The following is an 18,020-nucleotide window of genomic DNA, read 5'->3' as shown; positions in this document are numbered from 1 at the left end:
GAAAATGCGATCAGGAGGGTATCGAATTTTTTCCATTTCCGCCTTCAAAATCTCAAAAAATTCCTTTACTGTCTCACGGTTAAAGCCTTGAACACGGGCAAAAGATGTTCCTAATGGTTTTCTTAAAGAAAGTTCGTGTTTGTGTCTTCGTAGAAAAAGGTCTAACCACGAACGCCCTGCTATTTCCTTTGTAAAATTGTTGGGTATGTTATTTTTCAAAGCTAACTGATAGGCCATTCGCCGAACATCTATTCGTGTTAGACCATAGTATTTCGCTTCCATTAGAAGAATATACTCCACGAGTTTCTTTTCTATATTAGGTGGAAGTACAGTTTTCCTGCCTAGCGGTTTTTCAACAATTTTTTCAGACTCTCCTAGATCGTGCATCAACCTTCTTAATGTAGTCCTCGGTACGCCAAACATTTTTACGGCTTTTTTGTAACCCATCGTCTTACTCCTGACTGCATCTATAGCTTTTTTCATTTGTTCCGGGTCCCATGTTTTCCTCTTTTTGGCTACGGTTAACATAATGCTGTTCCGGGGCATCTATAGGAAACAATACAGCAATCTTTAATACTTTTGTGTTTCAAACATCGATTATGGCCCGCGGAGGCCATAATCGAAACCGAACGGGGGACCATATTAGACTTATGCAATCACAGAAAAAAAAAGCAAAAAATAAAACGAAAAGTAAGCCGTGCTTCAGCATTACCTTGATATGTAATACTGCTGAACCTGTAAAAACTTTTTAGCACAAAACACCATTTAAACATGCCACATTTACAGGAATACCGACAACAAATATCTTCTTGGAAGAAAGTTAGAAGAACACAAAGAACAGAAACTAGAATTTGTCTCTACCATTTGTCATTTAAATGACATATGGATACATGAAAAAACAGCTGTTAAGATTGTGGTTGTTGCACAGTGGCGTTTTTATCTGTGGCTGTTTTGTGTCGCGTAGAATCGTAGGGAGTCAAAATACCAGCAGGGGCCAAATTTAGACCTTCTCCTCTATCATTATTAGGGCAGCTGAAAGAAGAAATTAAAAAAAAAAACACCACATTTGGCGAAAAAAAAAATTCTTTTTCATCACGACAACGCCCGAGTTCACACGTGCTTCGTTTCAATGGCTAAAATTGAAGAATTAAACTTTGAATTGGTCGAACACCCACCGTATTCACGATATTTAGCCCCCAGTGACTTTTTCTTATTTCCAAACTTGAAAAAGTGGCTCGGTGGACAGAGATTTACGGACAACGAAGACGTCATTGCCTCTGTAAGTGCTTATTTTAGGGACTTCCGAAAACACACTTTTCGGAAAGTTGAAAAAAAACTAGAAAAACGATTGACCAAGTGAATAGAGCTCCAAGGAGATTACTCAAAAAAAATGTTTTTACACTTTATTCTAAAGACTTATTGAACTACCCTCGTATTAACTGGAATTTGGACTTTTGCAATTGTGCTATTCGAAACTTTTGAATAAGTGAAATATCGATGGATAGATACTCAACTTGTGTAGAATCGTGTTTTTTGACCCTATATTACTTGCAACCTGTTTATTTATTCTCTTCTTCCGCGTTTGTCCCGTTCGGAAGCGGAAGTCTCGTCCTAGGCTAGTCGAATCTATTATCGGGATTTTTTATTTTGAATAATTTGAAAACAACATCGACGTCTGCGGTATCCCGTGCTCGTGTGCGGTAGGCGGTCACATGCTATTTAGTTTAAATCCGTATACTACAACCTACGCCTCTGACTTTATTGTAAAGACGAGGGGTAGTAGTTGCAGCAGCGCGTCCAGGGCCAGGGGTTTTTGGACCCTCGGTAAATATTTTGCAACTTCCCAACATACTAAAACTCCATGGATAAGAAAATATAGAAAGAATACAATAACTAACTTTTGAATTTTCCTGTTATTTTACAGCTTCCAGTTGAAATTCAATCGAAAGTCTCGACATATATGCGCCTCGAAACGAATTCGCATTCAGATTCCGAAGGTAGTACGAGCGGCGTTGGACTTGCTACATCTGGATCTTATAAAGTACTTCCAGCATCAGATTCCCCTCCCCCCTTATGTCCTTTCCCACCCACTGCAATGGTATACTCAATGAGGGGACTTGGTAAGTGTTAGTAGTTTTGCTTTGCTTTTCCGCTTACCCTTCTATTTTAGCTAGAGCTTTCTTGCACACGCTTTGATTGCATCGACACTATCAATAAGTGTGGAATGAATGGATGGTATAATGTTATATTTATTATTTAACTTTCACAATTCTAATTGGTTTGTTCCGAAACTGCCTCCGATCTATGCGATTGAGTGCATAATTTTTTGTTACGATTTCTAGGAAATACGACCTTAAAAAAACACATACTCCGCGAGAGCATTTTATAAGGTTCTACACTGTATGGTCGAAGGAAACATTCTAGATGTTTTCTAGGTGTCTAGTTATGATTCTTTAACTTCGCGAAAGCCAAATTCTTTACAATTTTTATAATTAACTAACTCCACTTCTTTTAAGTGACTTTTTCATGACAATTTTTCGTTGATTTATAATGTTATACGCCGATGTTACCAAATTTCAGCTTCCCACTCCTCTTGGATCCAAAGCAATGGACTCAACAATCATATATGTATATATATACATATGTCCAAACAAACTTGCTGATATTTTTTTATAAAACCTCAAATTAAAATCACAAAAAAATTCCTCGTAATAAGAAATCAATGCACTTCCTCTAAAAATTGAGTTAATCCATAGTTGCTATTCTTTAATGTGATTCTAGGAAGTTTAGTATGTTTATTATAATTTAAGTCTAGCAAATGTACATACAAACATATGTTTATAACACGTGAGGTAAGGAAGATATGACTGACTGTGTATATAATTATTACCAGAAGTTTGTTTCCTCTGTAGAAAGCTTCTTTATTTCTTTTGTAAATGAATGATTGTACATAGAAATATTTTTTTGTAGATTCAATACATGCGTATATCTGTTGTACGTTTTTTCTCCGAATCGTCGGCTTATAGGTAAACCTAAAGGCCTACAAATAAGTTCTGTCGATTTTTAAGGCTTTGTTTGTAAAACAAAACCTTATTAAAATCGGTTTACTGTCTGTCTGTCTGTCTGTCCGTCACACGCATTTTTCTCGGAGACGATTATAGCGATTGACACCAAATTTGGTAGAAAGGTGGGAACTGTGAACGCTTATGCATATAGTGAGTTACATCCTTTTACGACGAATTTAAGGGGGGGTCCATACATGCAAAAGGGGGGTGTAAATTTTTTTTTCATCAAATATAGTCACGTGAGGTATCAAATTAAAGGTCTCGGTTAGTACTTTTCGAAGCCGGTATTAGTTTTGACTTTTGCTGAAAAGGTGGGGAGTGCGGGGGGTTGAAAGTGGTCATTTTTTTAACGAACCCATTATCAGGAACTACCCAATCGAAAAATCTGGAAAAAATCAGGAGGCTGCCACTATATGGTGCCTAGGCTCCGAAATACCTTCCATATCGATACCTGTTCAAATAAAGTTAATAATAGTATAGTATTACTATAATTTTTAGTAATTGACAGGAAAACCCCCTTAAGTTGTGTAAACACAAAACCTTATTAAAATCGGTTTACCGTCTGTCTGTCTGTCTGCCTGTCTGTCTTTTTCCTTTTTTTTCATCGTTGGAAGGTGGAAAGGTTCAAAACCTACTGCTGGCTCCTGCCATACAGTTATGTGAGACTTCTACTCACTAAAACCACCTCCTTCTTCTTCCACTCTCCCCACGGGACTGCTATAAGCATTGCATCGTGGGGCTGGATCAGTTCTTAACTGCGGCGCATTATTGTTCGCTCCCTTTCTTGCTTTCTTCGCAGTTCTTCATGCCTTAGCTGTTCATGAATCATTTTCAGCTCAATTACCACTTGATTCCAAGCCTCCGTTGATTCCAACATAAACTCCACTATATTTCCAGGTGTTAAGCGCCTGTCTGCGATCGCCTCCAGCCTAGTTCGGTGTGCTGTAAGCCTTGGGCACTCAAACACAACATGCTCCGCATTCTCAGCCACGTTACCACATCTTGGGCACCATGGTGACTCGTCGTGTCCAAATCGATAAAGATAAGTCCGATAACCTCCATGTCCACTTAAAAACTGTGTTAGCTCGTAGCTTAGTTCCCCCTGATTCCTTTCAATCCATCTTCGAATGTGTGGAATGATACGGTAGGTCCAACGGCCAGTTTGTGCCTCGTTCCATCTCTTTTGCCATTTTGCGATGGATTCTCGCCGTGCTAGTTGCCGTCGAAGTACAATTGACTCACCGATTGCATACATATTGTCGTAGAGACGCCGACCTTCATCCGCCAAGATGTCTATGGGGATTGTCCCTGCCAGTTCATATGCTGCTTCTCCTGATGTCGTTCGATAAGCACTGCATACCCGGAGTGCACTTAGTCGATACGCCATTCCTAGTTTTCCGCAGTTTGATTTGTTTTCCAGAACGGTTGCCGAAACTGGAGCTGCGTAGAGTAGCACGGAACTAACTACCCTTGAAATAAGACGACGTCGACTTTGTCTTGGTCCACCAATGTTCGGTAGTATCCTCGAGATCGTTACAGCGATGGAAGATGCTTTAGTTGCAGCGGCTCAATGTGTTTTTTAAAATTGAGTCTTTTGTCAATCATTGCTCCCAAATATTTAAGCGACTCTTGGGAGTAAATTGTTTTTTCACCAACTTTAATTTTCACGGTCGTGTCTTTCCTTCTTTTGCTGATTAGCACTAGTTCCGTTTTATGTTCAGCAAGTGATAGACCGGACTTTTTCAACCAGGAATTGATCTCCCATATCGCTTCATTTGCATAGATTTCGATCTCGTCTAAGCGTTTTGCCACTATTGTTACCCCGATATTGTCCACAAAGCCAATAGTGTTCACGCGGTTAGGTAGGCCTAGCGTCAGCACTCCATTGTACATAATTAACCACAGTAATACACACAATTCCACAGTAATGTGGTACGCCGCACGTCATTGCGAATAATTTCTGTCCATCGTCCGAGTCGCAATATAATCTTCTTCTAAGAAGAAATATAATACAACAACGATGCGTACAATGTACTTCGGAGCCTGTAGTTTGGTTAGAGCCTCTACGATTTTCGTCCACTTTGCAGTGTTGAATGCATTTTTTACATCGAGTGTCACCACTGCACAGCATTTGTCATCTTGTATTGCAGCGCAAGCCAGGCCAGTCATCATGTTGATTGCATCGACGGTTGACCTCCCCGAATTGCTTGTCGGATAGGCCTCCTTCCTTTTCCGCAACAGCGAGCAGCCTGTTGTATAATACTCCTTCAAATAGTTTACCAATGGTATTGACCAAACATATCGGTCGATATGAGGAGGGGTCTCCCAATGGTTTACCTGGCTTCGGAATAAGTATCAACTTTTGCAGCTTCCAGTGCTCGGGGAATTCTCCTTCTCTAAGGCATGCCGTAAAAACTTTGGCAAACATACCTGGTGCTGACCTGGCTGCCACTTTCAGGGCGATATTCGGGATTCCATCTCGCCCTGGGGTCTTATTTTCAGCGAATTTCCTTGTTGCATCAAAAATTTCCTCTTCTACCACTTCAGGAATTTCGTCGGGGTTTACATGAACTTTAGGCAGATTTGTGTAGTTTATATCCTCTGGGAAGAGGGTGTCCACTATGTTTTGTAGTAATTTTCGACAGGTAATCGGTGGGGAGCGCTTGCCTTTCAGTGATGATATTACAGACCTGTAGGCGCCACCCCATGGATCAGAATCAGCTTCGGTACATATCCGCTTGAAATGTTCGGATTTGCTCTTCGTGATAGCTACTTGCAATTTTTTCCTCGCGTTCTTGTATTGCATGTGCAGCTCAACGAATTCAGGTTGATTTCTTCTGCGCTGGGAGCATCTTCTAGCTCTGAGGCAGTTTTTCCGACATTCCTCAATTTCTGAATTCCACCAGAAATTGGGATTTCGTCTTCGGAAAGCGCTACGCCGTGGCATAGAGGCATCGCATGCCCGCTGCAATTTTTCCGCGGCTTGTAAAGCTTTTTCTTGTGCGCTTCCCGATACTAATGTGTCATCTAGAAGTACCTCCTTGAACATTTCTTCATCGAATTTGTTAGTTACCCAACTCATCGTTATTCTTTTTGGTGGCTTCATATAATTCCTACGCGAGGTTTGGAAGACAATAGCCTGATGATCGCTGTGTGTGTACTCTTCGCTAACATGCCACTGCAAGTCTTTGATTAGGGTATCACTGACGAAGGTGAGGTCTACCACCGATTGTAATTCTCCCCTCCGGTATGTGTTGACTCCCCCAGAGTTCGCAAGTACGACATTTAGACGCGAGCATGCCTCTAGCAGTATTTGCCCCCTTGCATTTGTTTTTCTGCTTCCTCATTCTTCTGCCCATGAGTTGAAATCACCGGCAATTATTTTGGGATTATAGCGCCTGGCATCAAAGGATAATTTCTCAAGCAACAAGGTGAATTCCTCCAGCGTGAGGCTCGGGGCTGCGTAACAACTATAGATGTATATACCTCCCATTTTGGCACGTGTAAATCCGTTCTCTGGATGTTTTTTTACATCTTCTATAGCACAACTTCCGCAGCTCCATATCGCGGCTTTGCTGTTTTTGTCAGCTACCCATACTCCGCTATGAAGATTTTCATATTATTCGCATACAATAGCTACGTCGACATTATTTTCAAACACGCTCTTGGAGAGCAGGTCTTGGGCCGCTCGACAGTGGTTCAAATTTAGTTGCATAAACTTCATTTATGCTTATTTATGAACGCCTTTCTGAATACTGGGCAATTACTGCTTCCTGCAATGTGGGCGCTGTTGCTATTTTTCATTTCGACACAGAACACGCATTCGGGCTTTCCGTTGCAATCCTTCGCAAAATGGCCTTGCTCTCCGCACTTGCGGCACAGACTAGATCTGTCTTGTGAGCTGGTACAGGCTTTCGCAATGTGGCCGAACTGCCAGTGCTTAAAACATTTATGCACCTGACTTTGCTCTCGTATCCGGCAAACCACCCATCCAATACGAAGTTTACCTGCTGCTATCGCCTTTTTTGCTGCCTGCCTGTCTGTCTGTCTGTCGGTTACACGCATTTTTCTCGGAGATGGCTATAGCGATTGGCACCAAATTTGGTATAAAGGTGGGAACTGTGAACGCTCATGCATACAGTGAGTCACATCATGTTACGTCGAATTTAAAGGGGGGTCCCCATACATGCAAAAGAGGGGTGTAAAATTTTTTTTCACCGAATATAGTAATGTGGGGTATCAAATTGAAGGTCTTGATTAGTACTTTTCAAAGCCGGTCTTAGTTTTGACATTTGTTGGAAAGGTGGGGAGTGCGGGGCTTGAAAGTGATCATTTCTTTAAGGGGGCCATTCTCAGAAACTACCCACCCGAAAAATTTGAAAAAAATTAGGAGGCTGTCACTATATGGTGCCTTAGTTCCGAAATACCTTCCATACCGATATCTGTTCAAATAAAGTTAACAATAGTATATAACTATAATTTTTAGTAATTCGCTGCAAAACCCCTCTTAAGTTCATGTTAGCACCACGAAATTTTGCATTAATGTAGGCTATAATATAGAGTCTGATCTTACCAAGTTTGGTAGAAATCGCACTATTACTAACAAAGTTATAGTACATCAAAGTTGTTGCTTCTTTCCAAATTGAAGACTATGAATGTCAACATCACCCGGAAATGGATACTCTCACATAATATATGGATATATTACGTGCTACGTACTAAGAAATACACAAAACCTTTCGTACCTGAAGCGTCCAGCTTCCGATTCCCCGACTTGTTTTTTTTTAAATTTGAAGCTTTATTGTGAAAAATTGGTTATACATTTATTGTTCAAAGTATTGCCCATCGCTAGCCACAACTTTCTTCCATCTTTCGAGCAATTCATAGATACCATCGCGACAAAAATTGGGCGGCTTGGCCGCTATCCACTCATCGAGCCATTTTTTGAGTTCGTCGTAATTGGAGAAGTGCTGGTCAGCCAGGCCATGCTGCATCGACCGGAACAAATAGTAATCAGAAGGAGCAATGTCTGGAGAGTACGGCGGGTGGGGTAGGACTTCCCATTTCAATATTTCTAGATATGTTTTAACGGGCTGTGCAACATGTGGATGAGCATTGTCATGTTGCAAAATAACTTTATCATGCCTTTGCTGGTATTGCAGTCGTTTTTTCTTGAGTTCGCGGCTCAAACGCATCATTTGACGTCGGTAGAGTTTATCCGTGACCGTTTCATTCGGTTTTAACAGCTCATAGTATACCACGCCCAGATGGTCCCACCATATAAACAGCATGATCTTCTCACCATTAATTTCCGCTTTGGCCGTCGATGATGAGGCATGGTCGGGGTATCCCCACGTTGCCCGACGCTTAGGATTATCGTAATGGATCCACTTTTCATCACCAGTAACTATTCGATGCAGAAAACCCTTCCTTTCTTGTCGTTGGAACAGTTGTTCGCACGTGAAAAAACGGCGTTCGACGTCTCTTGGCTTCAGTTCATACGGAACCCAATTTCCGACCTTTCGGATCATTCCCATTGCTTTTAAACGGTGGGAAATGGCTTGCTGAGTGACTCCAAGTGTTTTTCCAAGTTCCTCTTGCGTTTGCGATGAATCTTGGTCGAGCAATGCCTCTAATTCTTCATCTTCAAAAATTGTTGGCCGTCCGGCGCGCTCTTCGTCTTCCAAGTCAAAATTGCCACCTTTAAACCGTCCAAACCACCTCTGATACGTTCGCTCAGATAGAGCATGGTCACCATAAACTTCCACCAAAATGCGATGACTTTCGGTTGCTTTTTTCTTCATATTGAAATGATGAAGTAGAATTCCCCGCAAAAACACATTATTTGGTACAAAATTGGCCATTTTCGTTGATGAAAAAAGTATTGTTGTTTACACTTCAATTAAATAATTTATACTGACATTTGTGCCTATTGACAGTAGCTTTCCGATGAATGTTTGGAAATGTGGATCAATGGAATAAAAAACAAGCTACGCCATATATTGTGAAAACCGACAGAACTTATTTGTAGGCCTTTATACATAGATGGATAAACACAATTTAGAATGAAAAAATAATCTTTTGTTTGCACTCCCAAATAAGTTTGTTTAAAGCCAATAAGAGATTGGCGCTCAGTTTATGATGACAAAGTAAAAAAAAATATTGATTTTCAAATAAGCTATTCCTAGAATAGATAGCATATACAGTTTCCCAGGATATTTGAATCTAACCTTTGCCTTTTTCCCCAGATGCGCGAAATAACTCAGACTGCAATAGCAACGCGGATCAAATGATTTCGCCATCTGCAATGGCCAAATATCTTCAAGATGAGCTTAAAGCAAGTGAAGTTAAGCATTGTGATACATGTAATTGTTCTCCAAAGGACTTGACCGTATTGATTGACGAACCCAGAACATATAGCGTAGGCACGCAGACCCTTGTTCAAAGCGAAAGTGGAAACTCATTGTGCCTGCGCTGCAATAGTAATCTCAATTCACCATCGCGGACAAACAGCCCGTATATCATGAAGATAGTTAAGTCTAGTGATTCAGTTATCTCCGAGACGAAAAGCAGTGTATCAGATCTCCTCGACAATGAAAAACTTTTTACACCAGCAAAGAAGGATGACCTCATGGTTAACCCTATTCTGGGACATCATCGTCTCTGTGATCGTACTGTTAGCAAACAACAACAGCAACAAATATGCGACACTGCCAAATATATTGTGGAAACGAGAAAACTGGAAAATGAGATAGCGGATTTGAGGAAATTTAATAATAAATCGCCAAACTTAAGCTTGGGCGCCGAACTCTGCAATTCGTTTAGCCGTACGTTGCAGAACGAAGTTGAAGTTAAACCACTTGAGAATGGTGCTCTGCTTAGACAAAATGGTTCTGCTACTTTGTTGTGTGATAACAGTGAAGATAATGACAAGGAAGCAAGCAACAGAAATGCCAATTTACAGCAACCGGTATCAGGTACATGCACTAGTCAAAAGAGTGATAAGAGTGATATTACCGCTGATAAAAAGTCGGAGAACAAATTGCAACAAGAAACTAATAGTGTTCATGGTAGTAATGATAAGAATTTAGATAATGCAAAAAATACAATAATGGGGAGTACTAACAGTCTATGGAGCAAGACTAGTAGCAGTGAAGGAGCGAAAATTTTCGAAAATTTCAATAGGAATCTTATTAAAACTATAAAGGTAAGTCGCTGTTAGGTATTTAAATCTGTTCTTTAAAACCCATTCATCATTTCAGGCTGAAAACCCATTACATCGGGGTCCCCGGCTTTGTGCTCTTCGTATCCAAAATGGATCGAATAATATTCTGCTCGACAACATAGATTCCGAAGTTACACCAGTAGTTTACACTCGACCACCACGCTTTCTCGACGAAGAACTGGATGATACAAAGGACATTATAACGTCGAAAATTTCAATGTTAATGTCCAAGCAGAGTGTAAATTCCCCAACCACTTCTTCGCAAATCAATTCTTCCACTGGCATAAAACTATCAACACCCAACGCTAATTTACTTTTACTTAACGCTGAGTCGGGAAATAACACTACCGAATCAGATAACCATGTTGAAAGCACGATCATAGTGGATCTTAGTGATAAAAACACTAAGAACATAAACCAAAATACTGATAAATACTGTGATGCTGTGAATGGCGCGCAAAACGCTGATAGTCTAGCTCTAAATTCAGATAATCCAGAAAACCAACAATCGTTTCAACAGGAACAGGGCAAACAGGGTGTAATACAAGGTAAACTCCTTGCTATTGAGGGAGCGTTAGGTAGTGTAAGCCAGGGCGTAAATAACGAGGTAGACAATGACCGGAAAAATTCAGTGGCAATTTTTGATAATACTCGGAATCCTCCTATTCATGCCAGCAGTTGTTTAGAGCAACAACAGAACTGGAATAGGTTTATAATGGATCTACAAAATAATCCGCAAAGTAAACAACATTATGATATTTTCATGTTAGCTGGTGAAAATTCGCTGAACTCGAGTTTTAAAAATACAACTAGTAAATCTGGAACACAATCGAGTTCGATATCGAGCTGTGGACTAGATATCGATGTTCAGGAAAGTGCCCTTTTACGACGTCAACAGTTAACACGGGTGGCAGAGTGGGTACAGAATAATTCTCAGCAACAACATCGGAACCACAAAGTGACTACGGCTAGTCAGTTTTGCAACAGTGTGCAGCTCTTGGGTGGCAATCACAATCACTGCAGCACAATACCCCAAGCTTCTCAACCACGCAATAACATTAAATCCACTGAAAAGTTTTCCGTTTCAGATTCAACAAACCGAATAGCCACCAATCCTATTCACATGAACGGCATCCAAAATACGCTTAATAATAACTTCTACCATTGTCACAGCTACCTGCACCAGCAACAATTACAACAGTTAACTTCTTATGCTAAGGATAATAAAATTCCAGTTGAAAACCGTCACACTTGCGGTGATATCATTGCTCAGACACATTATTTCTCTGTGAACCAGGACACGGGACTCAAATGCAATAACACTTCCACTCCTAACTCAATTGATAGAACTACATTGGTGTTGGCCAAAAGCGAGATGCCATCCAGGTCAAACCAGGCCAACTCACATGAACATCTATCTACGGATTTAGCCCAAATGGAATATAACGTTAAGCAATTCTTGCTCAAACAGAACGAATGGTCGATTCGCAATGTTAGTAAATCAGAGCATTCGACGAAAACTGCAAACACGACGACTAACTCTGAGAAAATTGCATCTGTCGACAATTCTCCAGGCAGCTGCAATTCGAATAGTAGTAACGAACAGCTTGAAACTACTAAGAATCATCCGCTTCCACTTAGAACTGAAACAAATCTTTAATTTTTTTAACTTCTTCGCTCCACTTTATAAAAGAAAAAGAAGCAAAAGATTGAGTAATTCAACTTGCATATGTGTAATCAATTGCCGTAGACGATAATCTCTTACCCTTTGTACGTATCTTAAATGGCAGTTTTATCTTTCGCATCTTTGATCAGCAATACGAGCGGAAATTCCATGTTGCTCAGAAACAACTTTATTGAGAAATGTTAGAATTTTATAAGCTGAAGCCAAAAAAGGATCAAAACATTATTCTTTTTTAAAACAAAAAGCACCGCAAATTGTTTTTTCCTGCCATATAAAATTGAAATGTAAACTAAACACTTTATTTGAGTTTAAGGTTAAACTTATAATTTGGTTAGAATTTACTCAGGTCGACCGTACTTTTTACTTGTATTGCTGTGGAAGCATATGGGGCTCAATTAATATTTAGATCCTTGAATAAATTGACGATTAGAATTTTTGTAAATAACTTTTTTGTTAAATTTCACCCTTGTGTATTATAAAAACTAAACTATATACTATTTATCTAGATATATTGAATCTCTAAGAGAGTTTAAGCTTCAAGCTCTATAAAAGAAGAACTTTTTATAATATATTTCATTTTTTTCCAATTATTTCAAAATTTTGAAATAAAATTTTTGGTTTTCTTTCTTTTATTATATCATAGTTGTTTATCAATATGTATGTATGTTGTGTGGAATAGTTTAGTTTTGGGCCGAAAAAAAATATCTTCTTATCCGCTCGAAGCGTTTGAAATTATGGTACTCAATAAAAGAGCTATGAGCCAATAAGGTTTGCTATTGGGCACTTTGAAGTAATACTGTGACTCCCGAAAACCTAAGATAGGGAGCAATGCGTCCAAAATGGAGTGCGCTATTGACACTTGTCATCTTCATCGATAATCTCTATGTTTCTGCATGACTTACGGGAAATTGTACGTCTTTCTTTCTGAGGAATACCCAAAATTACTATTGGGGACTGTAAGAAAATTCTCGATAAATTCTCCATTTTCCAAATGCTCGAGAAGAAAAGGTAACTACTGTCACAGGGGCCGAGACAGAAATCAAAGACTTTAACTGTTTACAAGAATTGTTTATTTCACGTTTTTAAACACGGAACATATTGTGGTCCATATCGGTCGGCGTCTCGAACTCGACTCCTTTGCTACCCATCGTTGTCGCGATTGCTCGTTTGTGACAGTTCGGCCACTCCTGATAAATCGGACTCCTGGCCGGGCACGTTCCCCGGGTCTTCTTCGTTGTCACTCCCATCGGTATCGTTGTCGAGGAAAGGCGCAACTGTGCACCACGGTTTAAGATGTTCGGCGTGGAACACCGAATTAAAGCGCCTTTGTCGACGTTGGAGACCTTCGATATCTTCAACGACGTATCGGTCGAACCTTAAGACTTTCGAAATTACATACGGCCCTCGATATCGCGGCTCCAGATTTCGAGAAAACCCCGTCGAAGGAGCAACGTTGGTAATCACGACCAGATCACCCTCCTGATATTGAGAAGGCTTCTTGCGCTGCCTATCGAATCGCTGCTTCCATTTTGCCTGCTCGGCTTCAATCGCTTTAGTTGCCCTTTCCCGTCGGATATCGATACTTTCTTGTGAATCGTTCGCTTCATCGTGGATGGCTTGTACGAGACGGTTATGAACAACGTCCCGCAATCGAAAATCGAATATGAGATCGTTCGGACTATATTTGGTCGTTGCATTTGTATTGCTGTTCAAAGTCCACTGGATGTCGCGGATAGCTGTGTTCCAATCTGAATCGCTTACACAGCTGGCTCGAAGACATTTGCAAACCATTTGATTAATTCTTTCAATTGAGCCGTTGGCTCGAGGTGTTCGAACAGCTGTTTGAATGTGTTGGATCCCGTTTAATTTACAGTATTCGGCAAAGTTGTGAGAAGTGAAAGCCGTGCCTCGATCGGTGACGACAATAGCTGGTAGCCCAAAATACGAAGTCAATTCATTCAACGCTCGTATTACTGGCTGGGTGTTTACGCTACGGACGGCTTTTAAGACTGTAAATTTAGTAAAAGGATCGGTGATCCCCAGGATATATTGATTTCCTCGTGACGTCTTCGGCAGTGGTCCTACATGATCCAGGTGCAATCGCATGAAGGGAATAGGTTTCACAGTGTCGATGTATAGCTGCCCTTCGGCCTTCCCTGTCACCGTCTTATTGTACACGCATTCCATGCATGCTGATATATATGATTTGACATATTTTCTCATTTTCGGGAACCAAAAATCTTTCCTCAATCGATCTAAAGTTTTCTCCGCAGCAAAGTGTCCCATGTCATCGTGGTACGTACGCACTACTCTCCATCGCATTGCCGTCGGTACAACGAATCTCAACTGATCGTCAACTTTGCGGTACAAACGGTTATTTTTGTAAACGTATTCGCGTCGAATCTGTGTCGCTTGTTCAGAGCTCATTCCTTGAAGAACTTTGACAATATTTGCTAACTTCATATCCTGCAGCTGGATGGTCGTCAAGAAATCGTGTTCATCGAGTTCCACCTTAAGGACGAGGTCGGCGACTGTCTTGGTTGGGTTTGGAGGCTCTACGGGTGCTCTGCTCAGAGCGTCTACATGTCGCATGCGGTCAGCACTTCGATGGATGTATTCACAATCGAATTCCTGAAGACGTAGCCACCATCTAGCAATGTGAGGATGTAACGGCGTTTTATTTTTCGTAGATGTTATTGCAGCACAATCAGTAATGACACGAAACCTCTTTCCGATCAAAAACATTCTGAACCGTTCCAGGCTGTCGACTATGGCTAGAACCTCTAGCTCATGACTGTGATATTTCGCTTCCGTCTCCGAGCACTTCCGACTGAAGTACATGACAGGTTTTAACCCGTTGTCGCTCTCTTGAAGTAACACTCCAGCAATTCCATTCGAACTCGCGTCCGTGTGACGGGTGACGACTTCGTGCTGTCGCTTGACGTCGTAGATCTCTAAAATCGGTGGATGATAAAGAGCTCTTCGTAAGGTATCGAATGCTTCCTGTTCAAGAAATGTCCATGTAAATGGTTCCGCATCCTTCGTTTTCAGCAATCGAGTTAACGGTAAAGCTATCTGAGCATATCCTTGAACGAATCGTCGAAAGAAACTAGTTACTCCAAGAAACCGTCGAACCTCGGTTCGATTACTAGGTGTTGGGAATTTCTGGATTGCATCGGTTTTCACTTCACCGGGTAGAAGACCTTCCTTAGTGATTCGATGTCCCGAAAAGGATACTTCGGTCGCTAAAACTGTACATTTCTTTATATTTAATGTCATACCGATTTCCGCTAATATTCCTAAGAACTCATCCAACGCTTCCAAGCCTTCTTTGATATTTTTGCTCGGTATGATGATTTCGTCAACATAAGATACTACTCGTCGTTTCATTCTCGATGTGATTTTTCGGATTTCTCTTTGGAATTTGAATGGAGCGTTGGTCAATGCAAATGGAGCTACGTTGAATTCCTATTGACCTATATGAGTGGCGAAAGCCGTATACTTTTTCGATGATTCGGCAATCGGGATTTGGTAATATCCTGAAATGAAATCCAGCGTAGTAAAGAAGGAATTTCCGGCCAATTGTGCCACTTGCTCTTCCACACTGGGAACTGGGAATGGTTCCTTCACTGTAATCGCGTTTAATGCTCGATAATCGATACAAAGTCGGTCTGTACCATCTGATTTCGCGACCAGTATGACCGGAGATGAATATTCCGACTCGCTCGGTCGAATTATTCCAGCTTTCAGTAGCTCGTCGATCATTTCTTCCACTTTCAATCGCCTCGGGAACGGAACCTTGTAAGGCTGTCGACTGACTGGTTTGCTGGTTGTAACACGGATTTCCATTTCGGTGGAATTTGAACGACCGATCGTTGATAAATTAGTAGAAAAACACTTATGCCATTTTTCCAATACTTCAGACAGTTGTTCTTTATCGATTGATGATATTGGTCCGGTTCGTATGTTCTCGAATTCCGATTTCATTTTAAATTCACGACCACGAATTGTGCAGCACCTACCTTCTTGCAGTAGAATATCGGTTCCAATGAGTATCGGCTTATCCATCTGTTCGTCGTCCACGATATACAAAACTCCCTCCAGTATCACGTCGTCAATTCTGATTGTTGCAATTATTTTCTTATTGCAAAGGTATACAGCTCCACCGAACCCTTTAAGTTGTTGTGCTGGCTCGACTTGTTTAATCTGTCCAATTCGTTGAGCCTCAGACTGTCTGATCAAAGAACAGCTACTTGCTGAGTCCACAATACACTCAAATTCATCGTCGCCTATTTCCACTGTCTTCGTTAGCAATTTGTTGTCTGTGTGTTGTGCTATACGATTTATTGTCTCTCGGCGGTTGGCTTCTGTTCGCGCGGCTGTCGGGCAGTCATTCTGCGCATGGCCAGTTCTATTGCATTTCACGCATCGTGGTCTTCGTTGCGGCTTCGGACAGTTCAACGGCAAATGCCCTCTTTCGAAACAATTGTAACATAGCCTCGAGTTTGGTTTGCAGCATTCAGCAGCGGCGGCGATCGGAGTATATTCGTTCGTTCACCCCGAACGCTATTGGAACTATCGTTCATTCCCGGATCGTTCGCTACAAATCGTCGTATGGCCACTAGCATTTCGCTCGGCGTGTTGAAATGCATCGTGGCTATGGCAGTTTGTAATGGTTTCATACAAAGCCCTCGTCGTATGTAATACACGATCGTTTCGTCGTCAAGCTTCGCCCGTCGTCCCATTGCGCAGACGCGGAAAAAATATTCTTCGGTTGTTTCGTTGTGTGCGCGACGGCTGCTATCGAGCCGCTGTCGCATATCTTCTGTCGTAAATCGACTGGGGAAATCTGCAATTAGCGCTTTGGAGAATTCTTCCCACGTTGCAAACGTCGTTTGCAATCCGTCAATCCATCGTTTCGCCGGGCCTTTCAACTTAGCCTGAGCGGCAAACAGAACGAGGTATTCCTCCCAGTGATATACCTGAGCCAATTTTTCAATTCGGTCGATGAATTGTTCGGCTGATGGGGACACATCGTCGAGCGGGTCAAATGTTGGTAGAATCCCGATAACATCTTGTGGTTGAAATACGTATTCCGCGGTCGGTTGACGAGTTGACGTCATCGTCTCGTTGCGCCGTCGTAGTGTCGGCTCGATATCGCCGAAAGCCGTTGAATGAGTCGGTGCGGTAATATTGAATGGTGTGCGTTGATGATGAGCTTCGGCAATAGCATCGTCGTCCTGGGGTAGGACAGCTGATGGAACGGGTGGAACAGGTGGTACGGGTGGTACACCGACTTGGCCATTTTTAATGGCCGCCATTATTGACGCCACATTTTCCACCAAAGCGGAAACCGTCTGTGGAAGGTCGTTGTCATTGTCTTCGATTTCGTTGTCGGACAATTCGATTTCATCGCTACCTTCACTGTCGATCAACCGCTTCACTAAATCCGGTTTTCGCCCGGCCGATCTCAACTCCCGGTCGCGCAGCAACTTCCGTAATACCGGGCACGTTAAATCTGCGATTGGGAATTTTTGTCGCGGCATTTTGCATTCACCGAAACCAAAAAGGAAAATCCCACTTCTGATCTGTCGCAGGGGCCGAGACAGAAATCAAAGACTTTAACTGTTTACAAGAATTGTTTATTTCACGTTTTTAAACACGGAACATATTGTGGTCCATATCGGTCGGCGTCTCGAACTCGACTCCTTTGCTACCCATCGTTGTCGCGATTGCTCGTTTGTGACACTACCTTCTTTGGAGGCGAGTCAGTTCAATGAAAACTGAAACAGTTTTATCAGCTTGCGTTGATAGTTTGAAATAAAATGTTGGTAATGAAAGTAACCAATGGGATAGTAGCGATTCGTTCTTAGGTCAGGTGCTTTTCCCACTGTGTACCCTTGAGCCAGATTTATTCTAAAATCCAATAAAAATGATGATGTTGACTATAACAATGACCATCCTTATTCATTCAAACAGGAATTTAAGATTAGGAGTATACCATTTGTTTTTCAGGGCGTAAAGTTATTGAATAAAATGTTTTCAA

General features: G+C 41.4%; 3 protein-coding genes across 4 annotated transcripts in view; 2 read left to right on the top strand and 1 right to left on the bottom strand.

Moving 5' to 3' along the window:
- Positions 1-2,131, top strand: part of LOC119649119 (tight junction-associated protein 1) — a 74,814-nt gene extending 72,683 nt beyond the window's left edge. The window contains exon 3 of the mRNA XM_038051120.1: positions 1,925-2,131. Within this exon, the coding sequence (XP_037907048.1) occupies positions 1,925-2,131 (207 nt within the window). The remainder of the gene's footprint in view (positions 1-1,924) is intronic.
- Positions 2,038-12,609, top strand: LOC119649117 (dual specificity protein kinase splB-like). 2 transcript variants are annotated; one of them, XM_038051119.1, is made up of 4 exons: positions 2,038-2,120; positions 2,971-3,026; positions 9,314-10,272; positions 10,328-12,609. In XM_038051119.1, the coding sequence occupies exons 3-4, from the start codon at positions 9,355-9,357 to the stop codon at positions 11,948-11,950; spliced, it is 2,541 nt and encodes an 846-aa protein (XP_037907047.1). In that variant the 5' UTR covers positions 2,038-2,120; positions 2,971-3,026; positions 9,314-9,354; the 3' UTR covers positions 11,951-12,609. The 2 variants fall into 2 exon arrangements, with proteins under 2 accessions (XP_037907047.1, XP_037907046.1); XM_038051118.1 differs by lacking the exons at positions 2,038-2,120; positions 2,971-3,026 and adding an exon at positions 2,214-2,235.
- A 2,833-nt stretch (positions 12,610-15,442) lies between these two features.
- On the bottom strand, positions 15,443-17,520 carry LOC119648635. Its single transcript, XM_038050405.1, has 2 exons — positions 16,468-17,520; positions 15,443-16,420 (listed from the first exon to the last, which is right to left on the bottom strand). Exons 1-2 carry the CDS (start codon positions 17,518-17,520, stop codon positions 15,443-15,445), a joined length of 2,031 nt encoding a protein of 676 aa, XP_037906333.1.
- Positions 17,521-18,020: the final 500 nt, after the last annotated feature.

Source organism: Hermetia illucens, chromosome 2 (assembly GCF_905115235.1).
Source record: "Hermetia illucens chromosome 2, iHerIll2.2.curated.20191125, whole genome shotgun sequence".
NCBI lineage: Eukaryota > Metazoa > Arthropoda > Insecta > Diptera > Stratiomyidae > Hermetia > Hermetia illucens.
This window is presented reverse-complemented; position numbering and strand designations above follow the sequence as displayed.

Bases quoted from the DNA above. Each gene is read 5' to 3' on its own strand.
- LOC119649117 (XM_038051118.1), top strand. The intron at 10,273-10,327 runs GTAAGTCGCTGT...TCATCATTTCAG, and splicing joins ATCTTATTAAAACTATAAAG to GCTGAAAACCCATTACATCG.
- LOC119648635 (XM_038050405.1), bottom strand. From the start codon at position 17,520: ATGCCGCGACAAAAATTCCCAATCGCAGATTTAACGTGCCCGGTATTA. The intron at 16,421-16,467 runs GTTACAATTGTT...AACTGTCCGAAG, and splicing joins CAAACCAAACTCGAGGCTAT to CCGCAACGAAGACCACGATG.